The 24,884-nt window shown below is 39.8% G+C and overlaps 1 protein-coding gene across 1 annotated transcript in view; it reads right to left on the bottom strand.

The window, feature by feature from the left end:
* Positions 1-24,884, bottom strand: part of LOC142345288 (alpha-1,4-N-acetylglucosaminyltransferase-like) — an 87,479-nt gene that overhangs the window by 9,555 nt on the left and 53,040 nt on the right. The window contains exons 2-3 of the mRNA XM_075397274.1: positions 22,986-23,511; positions 6,719-6,916 (exon numbers count right to left, since the gene is read on the bottom strand). Of these exons, the coding sequence (XP_075253389.1) occupies positions 6,719-6,916; positions 22,986-23,473 (686 nt within the window). The 5' untranslated portion in view covers positions 23,474-23,511. The remainder of the gene's footprint in view (positions 1-6,718; positions 6,917-22,985; positions 23,512-24,884) is intronic.

Here is a 24,884-nt window from a genome sequence, read left to right as displayed (position 1 = left end):
AGCCATGAAGTATCCATAATTCCATGTTTTTATTGCCAAAATGCAAGACGGAGAAAAACAAAGACAACTACTGAAAGAAACGAGGACGGCAAAAAAGCGTTGGAACTGGCAATAAACATTGAGATAGGTATTCAAAACCAATTGAGAATATCGGGAACAACTGCATATACTGTTCAAAAGCAAATGGCAAACACTTCTATTTGTAGTATGCAAAACTCCTGGAAAAGACCTAAATCGTCAACGACTAATTTCAACAAACCTACAACTTGCCCTAATTGTGGATACACATGGTCGGCCACTCATCGTCAAAAATGTCCAGCGTGTAGAAAGAACTGCAAAGATTGTAGAATCACAAACCACTTTGCAATAAAATTTGTCGAAAGTCTAAGATTAAAAGAAGCCAGAACCACTTGTCAACAATGTTGATGACACCTCTCCTGAAGCTGATACGTACTATATATGATGCTAATTATGAATCGGACTATGACGAATTCGACAACTATGTAGCTGTAATCTCTGATAGTGACAACATCAGTGAAATGGAGCCGGTAAAGATGCATATTCAATTCGGAAGCACGGAGACAAAAGCATAAGTGGATTCAAGGAGCGTTTGCACTACTATAATAAAAAGCTTAGCAAACGCGGTAGCATTGAATAGTAAAGAGAGCTACTGGGTACAGTCATCGGGATCCCACGATCTCAAAACATTCTCCAATGAATTAATCGTGACTATTGGTGAAATCAATACCACGGTGGAATACAATGATAGGGCGGCTACAAATGTCAATGTCACAGTTGTTAAAGATGGTTACAGACCAATAATTGGCCGAGATTTGTACCCACAACTTGGACTTTCACTAACGCAATCTAAACAAGTACTAAACATCAATCAAAATCAACGTCTATTCTAGAAACCAATAGCTCCTGACTTTCCAAGCCTCATCTTTAGAACCTGTAAATCATTAAAACACACAGCTAAATCTACATTTCATAACAATTTTACACCAACCCATCCAAAAGGACGACGAGTCGCTGTAAATTTCCAACTTTTAGTACATGCTGAACTTTAAAAAATGTTAGATGAAAAACACATAATAAAATTGAAAAGTTGATTGGATAAAAATCTCATATCTCTTACTGTTCTAACCATTAAGAACTATAAAACTGTTAAATTAGCACTAGATTCCAAAATATAAAAAAATCACTTCATAAAAAAATATCAAATGCTTAATATTGACATCATAATTGACGCGTTACAACAAATTTTAAACAAAAATGCATCACACGAAACAGCTTTTCAACACTTGAAGTGTTGAAGTACGCACACAGTCAATTAAAATTAAATCCGGAAACATCCCGCCATTGCATCTTTAATATAGTTAGTGGTCAAGGTAGAGGCACATATCGTTTCATTACTGGACTTTACTGGTTTACCGACATGCCGGCAGCATTTCAAAAAGTAATGTATTATACCTTAGTTGGACAAGATAATACCCATTGGTATCATCATTGTTAGTCGTGGATCAAAAGAAGACCACTTAAAGTTACTCTACAAATGTCTTAGAAAAGTTTATGAAGATAACTTGCAAAAAAACCCCAAGTGTCACTTCGCTAAAACAAAAATTGAAAAGTTGGGTTACAAATTTACTCAATCTGGAGTCGCACAAGTTGAAACTTAAACATCGGCAAAATTAAACTTAACAGCACCTAAAAAATTAAAGCAGTTGCGATCATTTCTAGGATTCGTGCACTATTTAGGTATTTTCATACTTAATTTATCACATCTTTCTCATCCACTTTGCCCACTTCTTAAGATAAATACTTTATTCATTTGGACAAAAGAACTTGAATTTCATTTTCAACAAATTTAAAAAAATGTAGCAAACGCTACAGAAAATACAGCTTAAAATCCTTACTTGGAAACCCAAATCAAATGCGATGCTTCTAGAGCCGGAATAGGGGCTGCATTAGAACAGTGTTCACCAACAGGTTGGCATCCAGTTGCATTCGCTTCTCGATTCCTTAATTCAAATGAAGAACGCTATGGTGTTAACGAACTAGAATTATTAGGAATGGTGTGGTCTGTTGAATGTTTTAAATATTATATATTTGGGAAACCATTCACTATAATTACTGATAATCGATCATTATTATCAATCTTGAAAAAACACAGATCCAACAATTCCTACAAACGTCGTCTAACTCACTAGGTAGATTTCTTATTATACTTTAACTTTAATTTTGAACATGTAACCGGCGCAAAAATGGGACTGATAGATTACATTTCTCGCCAACCAAATCAAAAACCAAAAGTTACAAGCAAATATGCTGAGGAATTTGCGGTTTCAACAATTACCCGCATTGCCGACAAGATTGCAGCATTTTATATAAATTCCACACCACTGAACTGTCAATCACAGCACTTCAACAGCATACATCACACACATTTCACACGTGCCTCATATGCTCAACAAACAAACAATTCTAATTTGTTTTCTGCCTTAATTTCTCGGACGAATCAGTTGCTTCTCAACACAACTGTAAACGATCCACTTTTCCAAACGGAAAATAAGTTCAACATGAGTGCATCAAATACTACCCCACAAACTCCCTCTGCGTCCCCGACCGAACAAGTAACATTTCAAGCAAATACCATCTCTGGAGTAAACTCTACCCATTCATCAAATGAAGGTAACGGATTCCCAAATCTGGAACTATCAGACGATGTGATTTTTGAGAAAAAAATTCCAACGCAATTATTTACCAAAGGATTTCTTACTGTTCTGACGAGTAAGGATGCGGTGTTAAAAGAGGTCAGGGATTGCATTCTTGAAGGAGACGAGCAAAGGTGCAAGGACGTGAACCCCTACCTTCACTCAATCTGGCGCGACCTACATGTTCATTCGGGTTGCGACGAACGAGTGGCCATTCCGAACTCAATTCAAGACCCGGTACTTGAGTCCCTGAACCTAACCTATCCAGGAAGTTGGGACATGACTACACTCGGACTATATGAATATTGGCCTTATATGCATCGGGAGATCATATATAAGGCTGCAGAGTGCAGAGTGCAAACCGTGTACGGAGTTTGGTAAGAATATTAAACCAATAATACCGGCGACTTTGGTGGGCCAATTACGAGTGAAAAAGAGCAAGCTATACATCTTTTGGCATGTATCGATCTTTTTTCTATGTACCCAACCGTAGAAGTGTTTTATAAAACAAATGGACCTATTGTAGTTAATTTCTTAAATGATTATTTTCAAATACATGGAGTTCCTAAAATCATTAGATTAGATCAAGCACGCTGTGTTATAGGTAATAGAGTTAAAAATTTCTGATAACAAAATAATGTTCCCATTGCTACAGCTCCCGCAAACTATCATAGAGCAACTGAATTAGTAGAGCGTTTGATACAAACAATTTAAAGACGACGAAGCTGCATAGAATTAGCTAATAAAAATATTGAAATCACAATTAAAGATGCAATAAAGCCAACAGTATATCATTTACGTAAATTCAAACAAAAAACAACAAATGTAACACCTCTCCAAGCACTTTGGAAGAAAACCAAATACACCACTCAGTAATATAAATACGATTCCAAAAACTTTCTTATGAAAATATTCTTAATCATTATTTAGACGCAGATACAGTTCCGGTAGCAGATTATTTTGTCGATAATGGCGCGTGATGGGGGAATGCAGTGATGTCCTCACTGAGGCAGCCATGACAAGAGCTCAGGTGGAAGTGGGCCAGCAACACAATGGCGAAAACAAAGCGGTATCCCGATTCAGTCTTCACCCAACACTCTGTAACCCGATACCCCGAACGGAAACACCGTTGAAATTGAAGTTGGCTTGGAAAGTGTCCAACAGATCAAAACGAGATGATCTTCGAGGTATTTGGGACACATTGGCTCCCGGGAAAAGGGTTGTACGTACTTCACCAACGACTACGTTAATAAAAGGACTCAGCGTTCGCGAGGTGAAAGTACGCAACAGCGATATATCAAAATTCGGTTCGAAAGCCGAACGAGAAACCGACAATTGGCTATACGCACAAAGACGTCTTCTCCCATACAACAAGACCTAAGAAGAAAATATTGATTTATAATCAAAAGAGTTGAAACCGGGGCGAACTCAAGATCCGGCATCTTCAGGCGGACAATACCTCGGGGCCTTGTCGGCAAATTGCAATATATTATAAGGAATGTCCACGAGGAAACCATCCAAACCCCAACCCTCAACAAGTCGCAGCCGAAAATTGTCGGCAGTCTCAAACACATCAGCTGCATCGTCTACTTCAAGCCCAACGACTTCGAAAGGCAAGAGAAATCATCGAGCTCCGGATTAGTATTGACTCGAGAACTCAGTCTGCTCTGTGTGTGACCAAGAGTCAATCCTGGTGCCGAAACGACCACGGATTACTAACCCTGTCATCGAGACAATAATCCAGGAGGAAGCGTCACAACCGCCATTGTTAGAAACTTTGCTTCAGCTGCCAGTAGTTAATCCACCGGAGCCACGAATCCGACCACTTAAAAAAGCCATCAGATCAAGAGTGCGACTATGCTGATTATGAACATGAGGTCAACATGAGCGTATTTGACACTGAAAATCAAATGTAAAACACTTTCACACAAATTATTTTAATGTGTGCATTTAGTTTCAATTTTCTGCAATTTTTACTTAATTGTCAATACACTGATTTTTATTTATTCGTAATACTTTGATGTTATCTTAGCCCAAATGAAGGCAAAATCTTAAGTTAACATTAGTCAATTGTTCATAATTCAAAACAACTTGCATTTGCGTCACATTTGCCATTTAAAATTCGCAGATTTGTTAATTTAGTCTGTGCTAACTGTTCGTTTACAATTACATTTGATCAACTTGCAAAGCTACAACATTTCCAATATCTCATGTGGTTTCAAAATTAATGCTATTGTGAACAATCGTTACATTAAATTATTATCTATACTAACCAGTAATGATGTTACTTTTTTTTAACATTTGATAACTTGCAGTGTTCAAATTTTTGTCAAAGTCGCGATATGTGATACATTCACATCAAAAGATCTGAAAATGTACTGAAATAATAATTGTCATTATATAATTCAATTTGATTGTTAACCTTAAGGCTATTCACTGAGGTAAGTTTTACCTCTCGCTAAATAATCAAGTATTCAGATATGTTCACACTCCCCAGTTTTGTTTCCAATATCAATTTGATTCTCATAATCAACTAATCTTAAATTCAGTTGCTTGTCAATTTTTCCTGTTGTGAACTAAGGAAAAATTTGTGATGGAATCGAGTGGGTATTCCACATCGCTAGAATAGAGTGACATGTGTCACCTTCTGGCTCAGTAAAAGTAAAGGCTCCAAACGCTAGTTACGAAAAGTATAGTAAATTCGCACCTTGAATCCAGCACTACGAAAGTAGAGAAACATTCGACACTCAATTGCATACCTCAACACTAAAAATTATTACCACCTCCAAGACAGGCCCAGGGCTCGAGGAATCATCTCTTTCAGGAGACAACGTCATTAACTCGAAGCATCGACTGGTTGCTCTCATTCCATTTGGATCTCTTGAGTAGTGTCTGCAGGTATTCTTTGACAGGTCGCTTCCAGAACAGGTTCATAATCTGTTGCAGATTTCTCCATGTCTTGAAGCTGGCTGGAATCTGGCTGTCAAATTTTCCTGGTGGCAGAGTGTTGAATGGACGACTGATCAGGGCGTGGTTAGTTGTGAGAGCTATTCCTTTGTCGGGAAGATCAGCGACATTTGTGAGAGGTCGTGAATTCAAGATGACTTCGCTCTCTACCAGTTTTGTTTGGAATTCATCAAATGAGAGCTTTTTTGAGCCTAGAATGATCAGCAGCGTTCTTTTCGCTGTCTGTATTTTTCTCTATTTGCTGCTTAAAAAATTATTAATAGGTTATAGCTTATTATAACTTATTAATAACTTATTATAACTTAAAAAAATTAATAAATTTATAAGTTATATAGTTTCTCAATGCTTTTAGTGGGAAAAAAGTTTAATACAGTTTTTTTCATTGTTTGCGATTCGTTCTTTTGTTAGATATAAGCTGCAGTTTACGCGAAATGTTGTTGGCAATAGTCACTTGAATGCAGTTCTTTTAAAATTACAACTTTTCCTGACAAAAGAATGAAGTCTAGAACACAAGCAGCTAATAAAATTGTGAAAATATTTTATTTTGGACTGAGGCGAAATTAAATACCTAAAAATTTGTTGCCTAATATGTGTCCGTTATCCTAAAAAACAATGAAGAAAATATGAATTTTGGAAAGAATCTAAAAATTGTACAGCAATGTTTTACGATTGTTTTTGCCTCTAACGTTAAAATGTACACAATTAACTTTTTTCTACTTAAATAGTTTTTAAAGGTATTTTTTGTTTACTGTATCTGGGGGGGGGGGGTACCAGATTTCAAAAACACGCACTTTAGATTCCTAAACCGTTCTTTGAAAGTGATAGTGTTCTGAAATTTTTAAAGCTCAATTTCTTGCCAAGAAATTCATAATTTTTAAATATGTCTTAAACGATCCATTCAATTTTCGAGGCCCTAGACTACTTTTTTTTCTTCGCAAAAAATGTCAAAGTGGAGCATTGACTTAAGAAAGCTCCGGTCGATATGAAATTCGACCGGAGCAATTGCTGTAGCAATTGCTTAAAATTTTCAAATTAACCTTGTTGTTTGATGCATCTCAATGACGAGGAAAGTGTTAAGAGGTCTCATGTCTTTAGTGACGATGACATCCAGATCCATGTAGTATCCACCATACTTGTAAAGAATGGCCAGACGACCAAGGTCACTGTAGTGAGTAAATTTGTGACCACCCGCCACCCTATCTAGTCGTCCAGTTATTCCCTCAACTGGGGTGTTTCTGTTGTCATTGTGGCAATGATGAGCAACTGTTTTCCAGCTTATAGGGCGCCCTTTTTGTTACTAATTTAAATCAGAGATTAGAACACTTGAAATGACCGCCCGATCGTGATGTTGCTGCATTTTCAGCGCATAATAAAAATACAAAAAGCGGCGAGAGAACCCTTTTTAAGAAATGCGCTGAATATGAACTGAATAAAGAAAAATATTCAAAAATAAGCGTTTTCGAGATCAATTTGTACGATTAAATTTTATCTACTTTCAGCGAAATTTTTTGGTGCGCTCATTATTGGCGTTTTCCGGGTAATTTCAGCGTTTGTCAGCACATTTATGCGGTGCAGTACTTTAATGGTTTCCCGATTATTTTCATTATTTTCAACCCCGAAATTCAAAAATGTTGCAGGGTGGAAGGAGTAAGTAAGAAGTGAAATTTTTCAAGTTAAAGTAATGGTTTTTGTTAGAAACTCGACCAAACTGTATTCTTGAATTAGTTAGAGTTATTAGAAAGATAGTTTAACTTACCAGATTGCAAGGACAAGAGCACATTTGATTCTTATCACAAAATTTATATAAATTAACCGTCAATTAATGGTGCTTGGAATCCGTATTATGCTCTAACTGATGAATCTAGATAACTTTTATTAGAGTAAGATTATTTGATGTAAACTCTTCCCAGTACGTATTGAATGATTAAGATACCACCGAAAATGTGACAAATTCTTAGAAAAGTGTGAAGCCATACTATTTATGGAATCCCTTGTGACTTATTTCCAGGAAATTTGCAGAAGCAAACCACATTGGGTAAATCTTGCAACCCCCGCTGTAAACCGTGGTACTAATATTAGTTATTTATCTTGACTTTCTGACACTGATAAGGGGTATATATTTACAGCTGATTTTTGAGCCATTTTTCATCCCAATTCAAATCACCATCTTGATCTAATAATCAGATCTCTCCTGTAAATCTCTATATTCTACTGTAAAAAATTCCTTTTGTTATTCTCTCTTTTTTGAGAAATTATTTTTTTTACTCAGTTAAAAACGCTTTATATTCGGCTTCCGAAAATCCAGAACCGAAAACGTTAAGGGCCCAGCACCTGTCTAAAAAAATTAATTTCGAAAACAAAACTTGTTTGTTGTTGAAAATCATAATCGTTTTCTGCGTAGTACCTTTTCTATGCACAAATGTTTTGCGTGCTCAAACTAAAATGAATCAACAGATGGTGAAGCTGCTGACCTACGCAGGAAAAGCACAGGGCAACTCAATCAGGAGAACGAGATTTGTGGCTATGATGCAGACAAATGAGGTCTCTAAATCACTACTTGGGACAGAGGAGTAACCCAATGAGCCTGCGTCACTAGGGGCAAGCAGTAATGAGAAGAAGAACCACAAGGAGTTGAAGGAGGCATATGAAAAGGAAGTTGCAAACATCAAGGAGAAACAAAGCAGTGTGTGGAGCCGTCTGGCACTGACTCTAGATGCAGCAATACATACGCTGATGCGAAATGACTGTGTGGGAGGTGATGTCATCAGATATGGAGCAATGGCTTGAAAACATTTGCAAGGGATATTTCAGAATGTGGAGAAGCCGACAGTGGTAACTTTGGTGGCACAGCTTGCTCGATTGCAGCTCGAGGATTCTGAGGATCTGGACAGCTTCTTCATCGGAGGACAGGAACTGCTCACACAGCTACAAGAAATAGGGGAAGCAGTCTAAGAGACTACGTTTAACGCCTTGGTCCTGGATGGTCTGCCAATGAGGTATGAAATTTTTGCTAAACAAGAAAGCTTCAACCCGGCAACGAACTTCACAGAGTTCAGGAAAAGGCCGGAGAAATCGCATGAGAGCACATCACAGGGACACAAGGGACAAAATGATTCAGTGGCATTGGCAGTGAAGCGTGACCTCAGGAGGGGAACCATGAAAAGAAACAGCTTTGTGCGCCCTCCCAGGACACTTTGCTAAAGACTGTCGGAGGAAAGAGATTGCACAAAGCAGCAAGTGCGTTGAGAAGGGTCAACTAGACAAGGCATCCAAGAAAAAATGAGATTGAGGCAAAAATAAGTCAATGGCAATGGGTCAAAGCTTCGTTTTTGAGAAAGGAAATAGCTGCATGAAACTCCAAGAGGAAATTGGATAAAACTAACAGAAAGCAAATCCTTTTTTTACCCTGCAGCGGTCTAGAATTCAATATGAGTTCCAACCACGTGACATTTGTCAGTGCAAGGAAGTAGCACAGACGATTGGGTCATTTGACTCGAGTGGATGTTGTTGGAATTGCATTAGGGAGAGTGAGGTAATTCGAATACGTATGCAATGTTTGCGCACTGGTCCAGATCACAAAGAATCATTTACCAAGAAGTTGAAGGAGGCATACGAAAAGGAAGTTGCAGACATCAAGGAGAAACGAAGCAGTGGGTGGTGGCATCTGGCACTGACTCTGGATGCAGCAATACATACGCTGATGCAAAATGACTGTGTGGGAGATGATGACATCGGATATGGAGCAATGGCTTGGAAGCTTTTGCACGGGAGATTTCAGAATGTGGAGACGCCGACAGTGGTAACTTTGGTGGCACAGCTTGCTCGACTGCAGCTCGAGGATTCTGAGGATCTGGACAGCTTCTTCATCGGAGGACAGGAACTGCTCACAAAGCTACAAGAAGTAGGGGAAGCAGTCTGAGAGACCATTTTTGACGCCTTGATCCTCGATGGTCTGCCAATGAGGTATGAAAGTTTTGCTAAACAAGAAAGCTTCAACCTGGCAACGAACTTGACAGAGTTGAGGAAAAGGCCGGAGAACTTGCAGGAGAGCACATCACAGGGAAACAAAGGACAAAGTGATTCAGTGGCATTCGCAGTGAAGCGTGACCTCAGGAGGGGAACCATGAAAAAAAACAGCTTTGTATGCCATCCGAGGACACTTTGCTAAAGACTGTCGGAGCAATGAGACTGCACAAAGCAGCAAGTGTGGTGAGGAGGGTCAACTAGACAAGGCAACCAAGACACAATGAGATTGAGGCAAAAATAAGTCAATGGCAATGGATCAAAGCTTCGTTTTTCAGAAAGGAAATAGCTGCATGAAACTCCAAGAGGAAATTGGATAAAACTAACAGAAAGCAAATCCTTTTTTTACCCTGCAGCGGTCTAGAATTCAATATGAGTTCCCACCACGTGAAATTTGTCAGTGCAAGGAAGTAGCACAGACCATTGGGTCAATTGACTCGAATGGATGTTGTTGGAATTGCATTAGGGAGAGTGAGGTAATTCGAATACGTATGCAATGTTTGCGCACTGGTCCAGATCACAAAGAATCATTTACCAAGAAGTTGAAGGAGGCATATGAAAAGGAAGTTGCAGACATCAAGGAGAAACGAAGCAGTGGGTGGTGCCATCTGGCACTGACTCTGGATGCAGCAATACATACGCTGATGCGAAATGACTATGTGGGAGAAGATGACATCGGATATGGAGCAATGGCTTGAAAACATTTGCAAGGGATATTTCAGAATGTGGAGACGCCGACAGTGGTAACTTTGGCGGCACAGCTTGCTCGACTGCAGCTCGAAGATTCTGAGGATCTGGACAGCTTCTTCATCGGAGGACAGGAACTGCTCAAAAAGCTTCAAGAACTAGGGGAAGCAGTCTGAGAGGACATCTTTAACGCCTTGATCCTCGATGGTCTGCAAATGAGGTATGAAAGTTTTGCTAAACAAAAAAGCTTCAACCTGGCAACGAACTTGACAGAGTTGAGGAAAAGGCCGGAGAACTTGCAGGAGAGCACATTACAGGGAAACAAAGGACAAATTGATTCAGTGGAATTGGCAGTGAAGCGTGACCTCAGGAGGGGAACCATGAAAAGAAACAGATTTGTGTGCCATCCCAGGACACTTGCTAAAGACTGTCGGAGCAAAGAGACTGCACAACGCAGCAAGTGTGGTGAGGAGGGTCAACTAGACAAGGCAACCAAGAGACAATGAGATTGAGGCAAAAATAAGTCAATGGAAATGGATCAAAGCTTCGTTTTTCAGAAAGGAAATAGCTGCATGAAACTCCAAGAGGAAATTGGACAAAACTAACAGAAAGCAAATCTTTTTTTTACCCTGCAGCGGTCTAGAATTCAATATGAGTTCCAGCAGCGTCAAATTTGTCGGTGCAAGGAAGTGTCACAGACAATTGGGTCATTTGACTCGAGTGGACGTTGTTAGAATTGCATTAGGGAGAGTGAGGTAATTTGATTATGTATGCAATGTGTGCGCACTGGTCAAGATCACAAATAATCATGTACCGAGAGTGGAAGAGACCCAAGCAGAAGAGAAGCTCTAGAAGGTGTTCACAAGCGTAGTGGGACCTTTCAGAGTAGAGTCACTGCCTGGTGTCTGGTTCTGCATTGTGTTTGCAGACCAGTACAAGAAGTTTGTGTTTGTTGACTTGCTTAAGGCAAACAGTGAAGCACAGGCCAGCCTGAAAAAATTTGTTCTCAGAGTGTGGACACCCAAGAACCTGAAGCAAGACAATGCAAAAGAGTTTCTGAGGTTTCAAGGATTCTAAGGATCTGGACAGCTTCTTCATTGGAGGACAGGAACAGCTCACAAAGTTTCAAGAACTAGGGGAAGCAGACTGAGAGACCATCTTTAACGCCTTGTTCCTCGATGGTCTGCCAATGAGGTATGAAAGTTTTGCTAAACAAGAAAGCTTCAACCTGGCAACGAACTTGACAGAGTTGAGGAAAAGGCCGGAGAACTTGCAGGAGAGCACATCACAGGGAAACAAAGGACAAAGTGATTCAGTGGCATTCGCAGTGAAGCGTGACCTCAGGAGGGGAACCATGAAAAGAAACAGCTTTGTGTGCCATCCGAGGACACTTTGCTAAGGACTGCCGGAGGAAAGAGACTGCACAAAGCAGCGAGTGTGGTGAGGAGGGTCAACTAGACAAGGCAACCAAGAGACAATGAGATTGAGGCAAAAATAAGTCAATGGCAATGGGTCAAAGCTTCGTTTTTCAGAAAGGAAATAGCTGGATGAAACTCCAAGAGGAAATTGGGTAAATCTAACACAAAGAAAAGACTTTTTTCACCCTGCAGCGCTCCAGAATTCAATATGAGTTCCAACAGCCTGAAATTTGTCAGTGCAAGGAAGTGGCACAGACGATTGGGTCATTTGACTCGAGTGGACGTTGTTTGAATCGCATTAGGGAGAGTGAGGTAATTCGATTATGAATGCAATGTGTGCGCGCCGTTCATGATCACAAGGAATTATGTACCAAGAGTGGAAGAGACCCAAGCAGACGAGAAGCTCTAGAAGGTGTTCACAAGCGTGATGAGAGTTTTCAGAGTAGAGCCACTGCCTGGTGTCTGGTTCCATATTGTGTTTGCAGACCTGTACAAGAAGTTTTTGTTTGTGGACTTGCTTAAAGCAAACAGTGAAGCACAGGCCAGCCTGAAAGAATTTGTTTTCAGAGTGCGGACACCCAAGAAGCTGAGGCAAGACAATGCAAAAGAGTTTCTTAGATTTTGTGGATTCTGAGGATCTGGACAGCTTCTTCATCGGAGGACAGGAAATGCTCACAAACCTTTAAGAATTAGGGGAAGCAGTCTGAGAGACCCTATTCAACGCCTTGGTCCTCGATGGTCTGCCGATGAGGTATGAAATTTTTGCTAAACAAGAAAGCTTCAACCAGGCTACGAACTTCACATAGTTGAGGAAAAGGCCGGAGAATTTGCATGAGAACACATCACAGGGACACAAGGGACAAAATGATTCAGTGGCATTGGCAGTGAAGTGTGACCTCAGAAAGGGAACCATGAAAAAAAACAGCTTTGTCTGCCATCCCAGGACACTTTGCTACGGACTGCTGGAGCAAAGAGACTGCACAAAACAGCAAGCGTGGTGAGGAGGGTCAATTAGACAAGGCAACCAAGAGACAATGAGATTGAGGCAAAAAAAGTCAATGGCAATGGGTCAAAGCTTCATTTTTGAGAAAGGAAATAGGTGCATGAAACTCCCAGAGGAAATCGGGTAAAACTAGCAAAAAGAAAATACTTTTTTACCCTGCAGCGCTCTAGAATTCAATATGAGTTCCAACAGCTTGACATTTGTCACCGCAAGGAAGTGGCACAGACGATTGGGTCATTTGACTTGAGTGGATGTTGTGAGAATTGCATTAAGGAGAGTGAGTTAATTCGATTATGTATGCAATGTGTGCGCATCGGTCAAGATCACAAAGAATCATACACCAAGAGTGGAAGAAACCCAAGCAGACGAGAAGCTCTAGCAGGTGTTCACAAGAGTGGTGGGACCTTTCAGAGTAGAGTCACTGCCTGGTGGCTGGTTGTGCATTGTGTTTGCAGACCAGTACAAGAAGTTTGTGTTTGTGGACTTGCTTAAGGCAAACAGTGAAGCACAGGCCAGCCTCAAAAAATTTGTTCTCGGAGTGCGGACACTCAAGAACCTGAAGCAAGACAATGCAAAAGAGTTTCTGAGGTTTCGAGGATTCTGAGGATCTGGACAGCTTCTTCATCGGAGCACAGGAACTGCTCAAAAAGTTTCAAGAACTAGGGGAAGCAGTCTGAGAGACCATGTTTAACGCCTTGGTCCTCAATGGTCTGCCAATGAGGTATGAAAGTGTTGCTAAAAAAGAAAGCTTCAACCTGGCAACGAACTTCACAGAGTTGAGGAAAAGGCCGGAGAACTTGCAGGAGAGCACATCACAGGGACACAAAGGACAAATTGATTCAGTGGCACTGAAAGTGAAGCGTGACCTCAGGAGGGGAACCAGGAAAAGAATCAGCTCTGTGTGCCATCCCAGGACACTTTGCTAAGGACTGCCGGAGGAAAGAGACTGCACAAAGCATTAGGTGTGGCGAGGAGGGTAAACTAGAGAGGGCACGCAAGAGAAAATGAGATTGAGGCAAAAAAGTCAATGGCAATGGGTAAAAGCTTCGTTTTTGAGAAAGGAAAGAGGTGCATGAAACTCCAAGAGCAAATCGGGTAAAACTAGCACAAAGAAAATACTTCTTTACACTGCAGCGCTCTAGAATTCAATATGAGTTCCAACAGCTTGCCATTTGTCACCGCAAGGAAGTGGCACAGACGATTGGGTCATTTGACTCGAGTGGATGTTGTGAGAATTGCATTATGGAGAGTGAGGTAATTCGTTTATGTATGCAAAGTGTGCGCACTGGCCAAGATCCCAAAGAATCATGTACCACGATTGGAAGAAACCAAAGCAGACGAAAAACTCTAGAAGGTGTTCAGAAGCGTAATGGGACCTTTCAGAGTAGAGTCATCGCCTGGTGTCTGGTTCTGCATTGTGTTTGCAGACCAGTACAAGAAGTTTGTGTTTGTTGACTTGCTTAAGGCAAACAGTGAAGCACAGGCCAGCCTGAAAAAAATTGTTATCAGAGTGCGGACACCCAAGAAGCTGAGGCAAGACATTGCAAAAGAGTTTCTGAGGTTTCGATGATTCTGAGGATCTGGACAGCTTCTTCATCGGAGGACAGGAACTGCTCAAAAAGCTTCAAGAACTAGGGGGAGCAGTCTGAGAGACCATCTTTAAAGCCTTGGTCCTCGATGGTCTGCCAATGAGGTATGAAAGTTTTGCTAAGAAAGAAAGCTTCAACCCGGCAACGAACGTCACAGTGTTGAGGAAAAGGCCGGAGAAATTGCATGAGAGAACATCACAGGGACACAAGGAACAAAATATTTCATTGGCATTGGCAGTGAAGCGTGACCTCAGGAAGGGAACAAAGAAAAGAAACAGCTCTGTGTGCTATCCAAGGACACTTTGCTACGGACTGCCGGAAGAAAGAGACTGCACAAAGCAGCAGGTGCGGTGAGGAGGGTAATCTAGAGAGGGCACGCAAGAGACAATGAGAATGAGGCAAAAAAAGTCCATGGCAATGGGTAAAAGTTTCGTTTTTGAGAAAGGAAAGAGGTGCATGAAACTCCAGGAGGAAATCGGGTAAAACTAGCACAAAGAAAATAATTTTTTACCCTGCAGCGATCTAGAATTCAATATGAGTTCCAACAGCTTGACATTTGTCACCGCAAGGAAGTGGCACAGACAATTGGGTCATTTGACCTTAGTGGATGTTGTGAGAATTGCATTATGGAGAGTGATGTAATGCGTTAATGTATGCAAAGTGTGCACACTGGCCAAGATCCCAAAGAATCATGTACCAAGAGTGGAAGGAACCCAAGCAGACAAGAAGCTCTAGAAGGTGTTCACAAGCGCAATGGGACCTTTCAGAGTAGAGTCACTGCCTGGTGTCTGGTTCTGCATTGTGTTTGCAGACCAGTACAAGAAGTTTGTGTTTGTTGACTTGCTTAAGGCAAACAGTGAAAAACAGGCCAGCCTGAAAAAATTTGTTCTCAGAGTGCAGACAACCAAGAAGCTGAGGCAAGACAATGCAAAAGAGTTTCTTCGGTTTCGAGGATTCTGAGGATCTGGACAGCTTCTCCATTGGAGGACAGGAACTGCTCACAAAACTTCAAGAACTAGGGGACGCAGTCTGAGAGACCGTCTTTAACGCCTTGGTCCTCGATGGTCTGCCAATGAAGTATGAAAATTTTGCTAAACAAAAAATCTTCAACCAGGCTACGAACTTCACATGGTTGAGGAAAAGGCCGGAGAAATTGCATGATAGCACATCACAGATACACAAGGGACAAAATGATTCATTGGACTTGGCAGTGAAGCGTGACCTCAGGAAGGGAACCAAGAAAAGAAACAGCTCTGTATGCCATCCCATGACACTTTGATAAGGACTGCCGGTGGTAAGAGACTGCACAAAGCAGCAGGGTTGGTGAGGAGGGTAAACTAGAGAGGGCACGCAAGAGACAATGAGATTGAGGCAAAAAAGTCAATGGCAATGGGTAAAAGTTTCCTTTTTGAGAAAGGAAAGAGGTGCATGAAACTCCAAGAGGAAATCGGGTAAAACTAGCACAAAGAAAATAATTTTTTACCCTGCAGCGATCTAGAATTCAATATGAGTTCCAACAGCTTGACATTTGTCACCGCAAGGAAGTGGCACAGACAATTGGGTCATTTGACTCTAGTGGATGTTGTGAGAATTGCATTATGGAGAGTGATGTAATTCGTTAATGTATGCAAAGTGTGCGCACTGGCCAAGATCCCAAAGAATCATGTACCAAGAGTGGAAGAAACCCAAGCAGACAAGAAGCTCTAGAAGGTGTTCACAAGCGCGATGGGACCTTTTAGAGTAGAGTCACTGCCTGGTGTCTGGTTCTGCATTGTGTTTGCAGACCAGTACAAGAAGTTTGTGTTTGTTGACTTGCTTAAGGCAAACAGTGAAAAACAGGCCAGCCTGAAAAAATTTGTTCTCAGAGTGCAGACAACCAAGAAGCTGAGGCAAGACAATGCAAAAGAGTTTCTGCGGTTTCGAGGATTCTGAGGATCTGGACAGCTTCTCCATTGGAGGACAGGAACTGCTCACAAAGCTTCAAGAACTAGGGGAAGCAGTCTGAGAGACCATCTTTAACGCCTTGGTCCTCGATGGTCTGCCAATGAGGTATGAAAGTTTTGCTAAAAAAGAAAGCTTCAACCCGGCAACGAACTTCACAGTGTTGAGGAAAAGGCCGGAGAAATTGCATGAGAGCACATCACAGATACACAAGGGACAAAATGATTCATTGGCATTGGCAGTGAAGCGTGACCTCAGGAAGGGAACCAAGAAAAGAAACAGCTCTGTGTGCCATCTCATGACACTTTGCTAAGGACTGCCGGTGTTAAGAGACTGCACAAAGCAGCAGGGGTGGTGAGGAGGGTAAACTAGAGAGGGCACGCAAGAGACAATGAGATTGAGGCAAAAAAGTCAATGGCAATGGGTAAAAGCTTCGTTTTTGAGAAAGGAAAGAGGTGCATGAAACTCCAAGAGGAAATCGGCTAAAACTGGCACAAGGAAAATACTTTTTTACCCTGCAGCGCTCTAGAATTCAATATGAGTTCCAACAGCTTGACATTTGTCACCGCAAGGAAATGACACAGACGATTGGGTCATTTGACTCGAGTGGATGTTGTGAGAATTGCATTATGGAGAGTGAGATAATTCGTTTATGTATGCAAAGTGTGCGCACTGGTCAAGATCACAAAGAATCATGTACCAAGAGTGGAAGAAACCTAAGCAGAAGAGAAGCTCTAGAAGGTGTTCACAAGCGCGATGGGACCTTTCAGAGTAGAGTCACTGCCTGTTTTCTGGTTCTGCATTGTATTTGCAGACCAGTACAAGAAGTTTGTGTTTGTGGACTTGCTTAAGGCAAACAGTGAAGCACAGGCCAGCGTGGAAAAAATAGTTCTCAGTGTTGGGACACCCAAGAAGCTGAGGCAAGTCCATGCAAAAGAGTCTCTCCCAGATCAGTTCAAGATGCAATTATTAAATGCAGGCATTCTACAAGAGAATACCAAACCAGAATTGCCACAAAAAATGGGTTAGCTGAGAGGTGCAACAGGGCATCGCCGAAGATGGCAAGATGCTTGCTCATTGACTCAGGACTTCCCAATGTGATGTGAGGAGCGGCAAATTGTTCACGCGAAACAGATCAGAAACTTGGTTGAGTGACGAGGAGAAGATTAGTGCCCCGCAGAGCTGATGCGAGTCATGTTACCTAAGCTTTCAATTAGTAAATTTTCTGGTTTTGGTTGCACAGTCTTCACGAGGAAGAGGGACAGAGACGTCAGCAAGCTCGAACCCAAGGCACCGGAAGTAAAGCTTCTAGGTTACACTGAAGGAGGCAATGGAGACTTGGTTTGCGTACCCAACACACGCAAGGTGGTGGAAGTTCAAGATTTGATCAAAAGGAGTCTGAAGTGGGCTTAACACTTGACAACACAGAGAAGCACCACCTACTAGATAAGGGGTGTTGGGGAAGCAACACTAGATGGAAAATCTACTGCAAAAGGAGGAAATCTAAGGGGTTCGGAGTCAATTGGAGACATTGACACAGAGTAATTCTCACAGTCAGAGACAGTTGACTTCTGAAGAGGCACTGGAGCAAGCGGACAGGGCAGAGCCTAGACTAAGGACACAAGCAAGGAATGTTCCGCATTTTTTGGAGAAGTCAGTTCCCATCTTTTTATAACTGAGGGTGACTATTTAGAACCCAAAACAGTCTACAAAAACAAGCAAGTTGGGCATTTAGACCAGAGGCACCGAGCAATGAAGGACGAAGTCAAGGCACTCCAAGACAACAATACCTGGAAACTAGTGAGACCAACCACAGACAGGGACGTCATACCACGCAACTGGGTCTTCACAATAAAATTTGGTCCCAGTCGTCAAGTTGGCAAATGCAAAGCACGCTATGTGGAAGGACTGGACTACTTTCAGACTTCTGCTCCTAATTGTAAGCCAGAGACATTCAGGATTCTACATTCAATTTCAGTGAATCAGGGCCAGGTGATGCACCAGTTTGATGTCAAGACGGCATTCTCGTACCCACTAATAGAGGCAAAGTATATATGGAAAAGCCACACGAATATGAAATACATGGATCTGATGGATGGATATTAGCATGTCGACTGAATAAATCAGTTTGTCGTTTGAAAGAGCCTGTTTACAACTGGTATAAGGAACTGACGAAATTCCTACTGAGACAGGGGCTCAACAAAAGCAGGAACGACCATTGATTGTTCGCGGCAGCAGAGACAGAGGGTCACACCTTCAGCTTGGTCTGGGTTGAGGACATCATAGTAGCATCAAGAATAATGACAGTCATCTCCGATGTCAAAAAAGCGCTTGAGGCAGCATTCCACATGGAATACAGCGGGAGATTTCATTGTTTTCTGGGTCCAGGAATCAAACGGGATGAACGCATAGTCACAGTCGCGACAAAGAAACAATTCTTGATCGGTTTCTAATGGATCAATGCAAACTCTCAAGAACTTGAAACTTCAGACAGCAAACAACTGAGACAAAAAAGTGAGTTGGATCAAAAGATCTACAGAATCTTGGTTGGATCACTTCTGTAATGGGTTAAACAGACGATGCCAGACATCATGTTCACAGTCAACATTCTGTCCAGACACATGAATATCTCTATCAACCAACAATGGCTATGCAGAAAACGACTTCTGAGAAATCTTCAAGTTTCAAAAGGTTTTTAGCCTACTTACACAAATGATTTAATGGCGAAAAGGATGCAAACTGGTCTGGTGATGTGAACGACAGAAAATCAAGGACGGGCTATTACTTCTAGCTTAACGGACGTGGCGCGGCACTCAGTTGGCTGGTTTGCTCTCTCTTCATCAGAAACTAAAAATCGGTGCATGGCAGAAGCAGTTCAAGAAGTATTGCATCTGAAACAACTTCTGGAGGTTATTGGCATACAACAGACAAATCCAATAGCAATTGGAGAGGACAACCAGACTTGTATCAAATTGTGCCAAAACCTACTCAAGCACAAGAAGAGCGAACACATTGAGACAAAATTTTACTTCTTTCGAGACAAGACGGAAGATGAGACTATTCCAATTCATTACGTTCCTACTGACAAATTGGCGGCCGACATTTTCACGAAATGTCTACCCGTATAGATGGTGGAAACATTCAAAACAGTTTTGATGGGAACAGCCACTACGCAATCAGCTCAAAAACGAGTGGGGGTGTTAAATATTTAGTCAAAGTATAGTCTTGAATTAGTTGGAATTATTCGAAAGAAGGTTTAACTTACCAAATTACAAGGAGCAAATTTGACTCTAGTGTCAAAATTTATATAAATGAATCATCAATTAAGGGCGCTTAGAATCTGTATTCTGTTCAAACTGGTGAATTTAGGTTATTATTAATAGAGTGAGATTATTTGATGTAAAATGTTTCCAGTACGTTTGGAATGATTAAGATGACAACGGGAATGTTAACGAATTCTTAGAGAAGTGTATTTGCATACTATTTATGGCATCCCTAGTTACCTATATCTAGGAAGTTTGCAGAAACAAAACATAATGGGTGACCCTTGCGAACCCTACTGTAAATCATGGTTTTAAGACTAGCTTTGTATCATGACTTTCTCGCTCTGATAATAGGTATATATACAGCTGATTAATCCCCAAAAGCCTTTTTTTAATCCCCAAAATCAAATCACCTTCTTGATCTAATAATGAGATCTCTCCTTTAAATCTCTAAATTGTACAGTAAAGTATCATTTTTGTTATTTTCTCATTTTTTAGAAATTATTTTGTCTACTTATTTAAAAACGCTTTTTTTCGGCTTGCGAAAATCCATAACCCAACTTAATTTACCACAAATTTTACGTTTTATACATAATTTAGCCTATTGCTGCAAAAATTTTGAAAAAAGAGAGCATTCGAGAGCATTTTGCACCTGTATGATCTCATAACATAATGATCGTGCTCATGTCATCAATGCTCTCGAGTGAAAAACTCATTTAGAATTCCCGGTTTAATCAATGAGTATTAATTGGAACTGAATCCGCTAAATCGCAAATCGAGGACCATTCCCTCAGTGATGTATCAGAGAGCTCGATTCCAATCTTAAGTCTTCACAAGCCTTGAGTCAAGACTTGGTTAGAGTGTGACACGTTTTGAAACAGATGAGAAAATTCCTCCAAAAACTGTCAAAAAACTGTTCAAGAATGGAGTTTTGCATTATACATTTTATTTTTTTGCTGGTTCAACTCTTTTCATCAGATAGCTCTTTTGTAAATATCAAGAAACCTTAATTTTGTTTTATGCATGGATTTTTGTGGCCTAATTTCGTGTCACAGGCAGCATAAAATCTGTTTAAATACGAAAAACTCAACTGCTTGCGAACTGACTCACCGAATTTCAACAAGACGGCGCAAAAAAAACACTTAGTGCTCATTTTTGCAAACAAAAAAGGTTAATTTTACTTTAGGTATTGACAATTTATTCCGAAAAAGAATTAGTTTGGAACTCAATGACAATGCAACAATTATTGTATCAAATAAAAAGAGTGGTTTTCCGCGTAAAGCATTATATCGCGAATTGGATTTGGAATGGTTCGCGCCTAATGTCAAATTCGACTTCAATCATCTCTCAAAAAAATGATTTAAAGACTCAAATCAAGGTAGTAACAAAGTATATAACGCACACATACTGAGAAGCTGGATTGCAGCTGTAGCTACTATAGATAATTGTTCGACTTCTTCATTGGAGATCAAACGACCAAAACAAAAAAATATATACTGAAGGCGAATTAATCTGTTTTTAGCTGTAAATAAATCTGAAAGAATAGGTGTTTGACGAGGTAAAAATGGTGGCGATCAAACAAACCGATAGGTAAGCACGCCGAATTTTGGAGAAGAATCTTATCGAACAGCGGTCCATTAGGTGGCTGGCATTTATTAGATCTCTAAAAATTAACTTATTTTGTTTCTTGATGCACTGGAATACATTAAAAACTCCAAACACAATAGGTTGTCCACTGTTAACAATGTACTATTGCTGAAACAATGCATTAAAATTATTTCAAATTTGGCTTGTTTTTCCGTCGACCTACTTTTACTTCAGCTTATTTTGTGTTCTCCGTTCTATTCATCTATCAAACTTAGGTAGTAAATGTATTAGCAGTTTTCATTTTCTATTTGAATTTTTTTTGCTACGTTAGATAGCGCTTAAATGTTGTTGTTAGAAACTGAAGTGGTTAAACAGTCCGACAGGCAACCAAGCTGAATATCGAAAACAGATACCCGCATTATAAAGAGATAAAAAATGAGATAACCGAATTATATTTTATCACTGGCGCGCCGGTGGCCGCGCTATGCTCGCGTTGCTGCTTCGCCTCGGCATGTGATTTTTGGATTAGATGCCACAACGGCTAAAAGACAAGGCCTAGAACAGTGGTCCACTAGGGTTCAAATTTATTAGATCTTTAAAAAAGACCTTATTTTGTTTCTTTTGTGCACGTATCCGGTACGCGATAACCGGCCCGCGGTTCCCTGATTACATCCCACAGTGCATGAGAGGAATGGCCATGGATAGTGGTCTGTTGGGGTTGACAAACATTAAATGACATTGAAAATGGCATTACTTGTTTCTTTGGTTTACTGGAATACATTGTACTTTGCAAATACCATGCAAGGTCTTGATTATAACGGTTAACGTCCCAGAGGTTGCTGACAGAGCAAATCAGGGCTGAATCAGTCTAAATATATTCTGTTTCTTGTGGATGGCCAGTCCCAATTTACACTGACTAGTCTAGGCTTTCGTTTAAGATTTCATGCATGCAAAACAGTATGTTCAGCTTAACCGAGATTTGCGTTACCTGAGACTCGATTTTCAGCCTGGGTACTTGTAACATTTAAGTTGCGAAGCAAGTCGTAACCACTGAGCTAAGCAAGCTTTGCGACATTTTGCTGCTCATAAATATGACATTTTGATGCTCATAAATAACTTGGGCGCAGGAGTTATTTTTCAGAATTTACAGGAAACGTTAGCCTGGGTGAACACCATGACCTCATTTCAATCATAATGAAACTGCGCATAAAGAAATACATTTGATATGCAATTTTTCAGAAGTGAAATTGGGTTTTACTATTGATAAATGTTGGTTCAACGCTGAAATTCTCTGAGACGCAAGTCTGGGGTATTACTTCTGGGAGGTTACATAAAAATTACATAACTTTCGGTGTGTCCAAGCGTCGGCTTGTTTTTACTTTGGCTTACTTTACTTTTACCTTAGAAAACATAAGAGCCTGAAGTCCAGTACAGTACCTGAATCTATTAATTGATTTTCCTTGAATTTTGATTCCAAACAATGGTGAATACTTTTTCTTAATTGCAGTGACTAGACGTCTAATCAATAAATAAATGGTTAATCAACATGTTCTCAAGTATGGCAAAAAATTGTAACTATCGAAGCATTTTTATAATTCCGATCAAAAAACAGGAGAGAATATTGATGCCTGGCAAAACTTTTATGTAAACTTAGAAAATGATGAATTTTTAAAATGGGCGATTGATAAATAACAAAATCAGAATAATTTATACCCGGGAGATAAATATTTAAAATCCTTTAAACATCATCAAATAGAGTTCGGCGAAACATTAGGAGAAAAACAGTTGCTAGCCTGAATAATTCTTCGTAATTGATTGTGTAGAATTGGACATTTTTGTAATTATGGAAAAGATCGCAGAAACTCTTTCTTTTTGACAAATCCAAGTACGAGCTTCTCATAATAACCTTTGAGATCAAACCTGACTGGATGGCTGCTGATTCAACTGAACACACTTGTCTTCCTTTCAGAAACGGTCTTCCAGAAGTTTCCAGAAAAAACATTTGCATTTTTTGCGAATGATGTTTGTAAAAATCGGGAAGCTTTATTTTCACACTGCAGTTCCTCTCCTCGACGGCGGTGGTAAGGTTCTTACGCTTGCAATTGTCATTTGTTTGATTGACGGTAGAAATATTATATTGGGGCTGCGGATGTATGTTCGGTGAATAAAACAGCTGGTAATACGCTAATAGTATGGTTAATGTAACAAATGCAGTAAACAAAATCAATCTTTTTTCGGTAAATTTATGTGATTTCCGAATTAGAACTGCTAATCCTGACATTGTTAGTCAAAAAGTTGTGGTGGTCAGTCAGCTCCTTGCTGAAACGGTTAAGATCAAGAATATATGCCGTTTTTTGTTTTCAAATGCATCTACTATACCTTGATCTTTTCTGCAGTGTTGAGAGAAATGAGGCTTTTTCTCAGTCGTTTTTTATTGATCTCCCTAATTTCTGTGAACTATTTATATCTGCAAATCAGCTGAGACTTTTCTCAATAACTTTTAAGGAAATCTGATATTTTTCGGCAAATCCTAATTTTTCTCGAATGACGGTCAATGATATAGGAAGCTAAAAATTCCTTACAAAATCAAAGTGTAATACATAGTGGAAATTAAAAATTGCCTTTTAGCAACTTGATGAGCATCTTTTTTCTATGTTGAATTTGTCAATAAACTTTTAAGATAAAACAATTAAATTTTTGAAGAGCAGATATGCAATATGGTAAACAAAAGGTTTCAAACAAAAAAATCAATTCAAATTAGTCATCTTACCACTAACTTTATATGTTCCTTAGTAGTTTAGCTCTAACAACACAATAAGTCTTGACTTAAATTCAGTTCTAAAATCCTCCCAAAACTTTTCACCTCGATGAAATAAATTGTTTTTCAGAAGAGTTGTGTTTTTTTGTTAGGCGACCAACGATTTCCTAGTGTAATTTTTGGACCTAAATTGAATTATTAGACAGGTATTTGTCCTATTTGGTTAAACTTTTGTGATGGTTATTTCCATTCAAAATGTATTAGGAAGCATATCAAAAATTAAACAGTAGTTTTTTTAAATTAATGGAGCCCGCATGCCTTTAATAGCTGTTCTTTTGGACAACAAAATTATACGTTTGAAAAAAATGGTTTTTGATTTTCTTTCTTTCATTCTTTCAGTAATAAATTTGCAAATTGTCGGCACCATTAATAGATGATTATGAATATTGCTTTACAGAAGGTGGATTGAATGGTAATATTAGTCAGATTTCCTTTGGTTGGAAATTTATTTTTTCCAATTACGCTTTTTTTTGTTTCTCAGATAATAGCAAATAATATCAAAAACTTTTCCCAAAACATTGATCATTTTTCACTTGTACTTTCTAAATTGCAAAATTATTGTATTTCGAATTTGGAAATCATTTTTTTCAGCTCTCACCGTTTAGTCCAAAATAGTCTTTCTACCTCAAAGCAATTTACAATTTGAGTTTTATATTTTATTATGAGACATTGCTGTGATACTTACTAAGCGAGAACAAGGGGATTTATATCACAATAACTCTGATATTGGTTGAAAAATCTAAGCTTTTGTTTACCTTTTCGTTACTGAAACTTCTAAATCAAAGATTCCCTTTTGAAAATCGGAACCCCATGGTCATTTCTTGGATCGAAAAGCTGTTCCTTTTCCTGAAAAGATACAGTTGAAGAAAGCTTA

Source organism: Convolutriloba macropyga, chromosome 9, assembly GCF_964194025.1.
Source record: "Convolutriloba macropyga chromosome 9, txConMacr16.3, whole genome shotgun sequence".
Taxonomy (NCBI): Eukaryota; Metazoa; Xenacoelomorpha; order Acoela; family Convolutidae; genus Convolutriloba; species Convolutriloba macropyga.
This window is presented reverse-complemented; position numbering and strand designations above follow the sequence as displayed.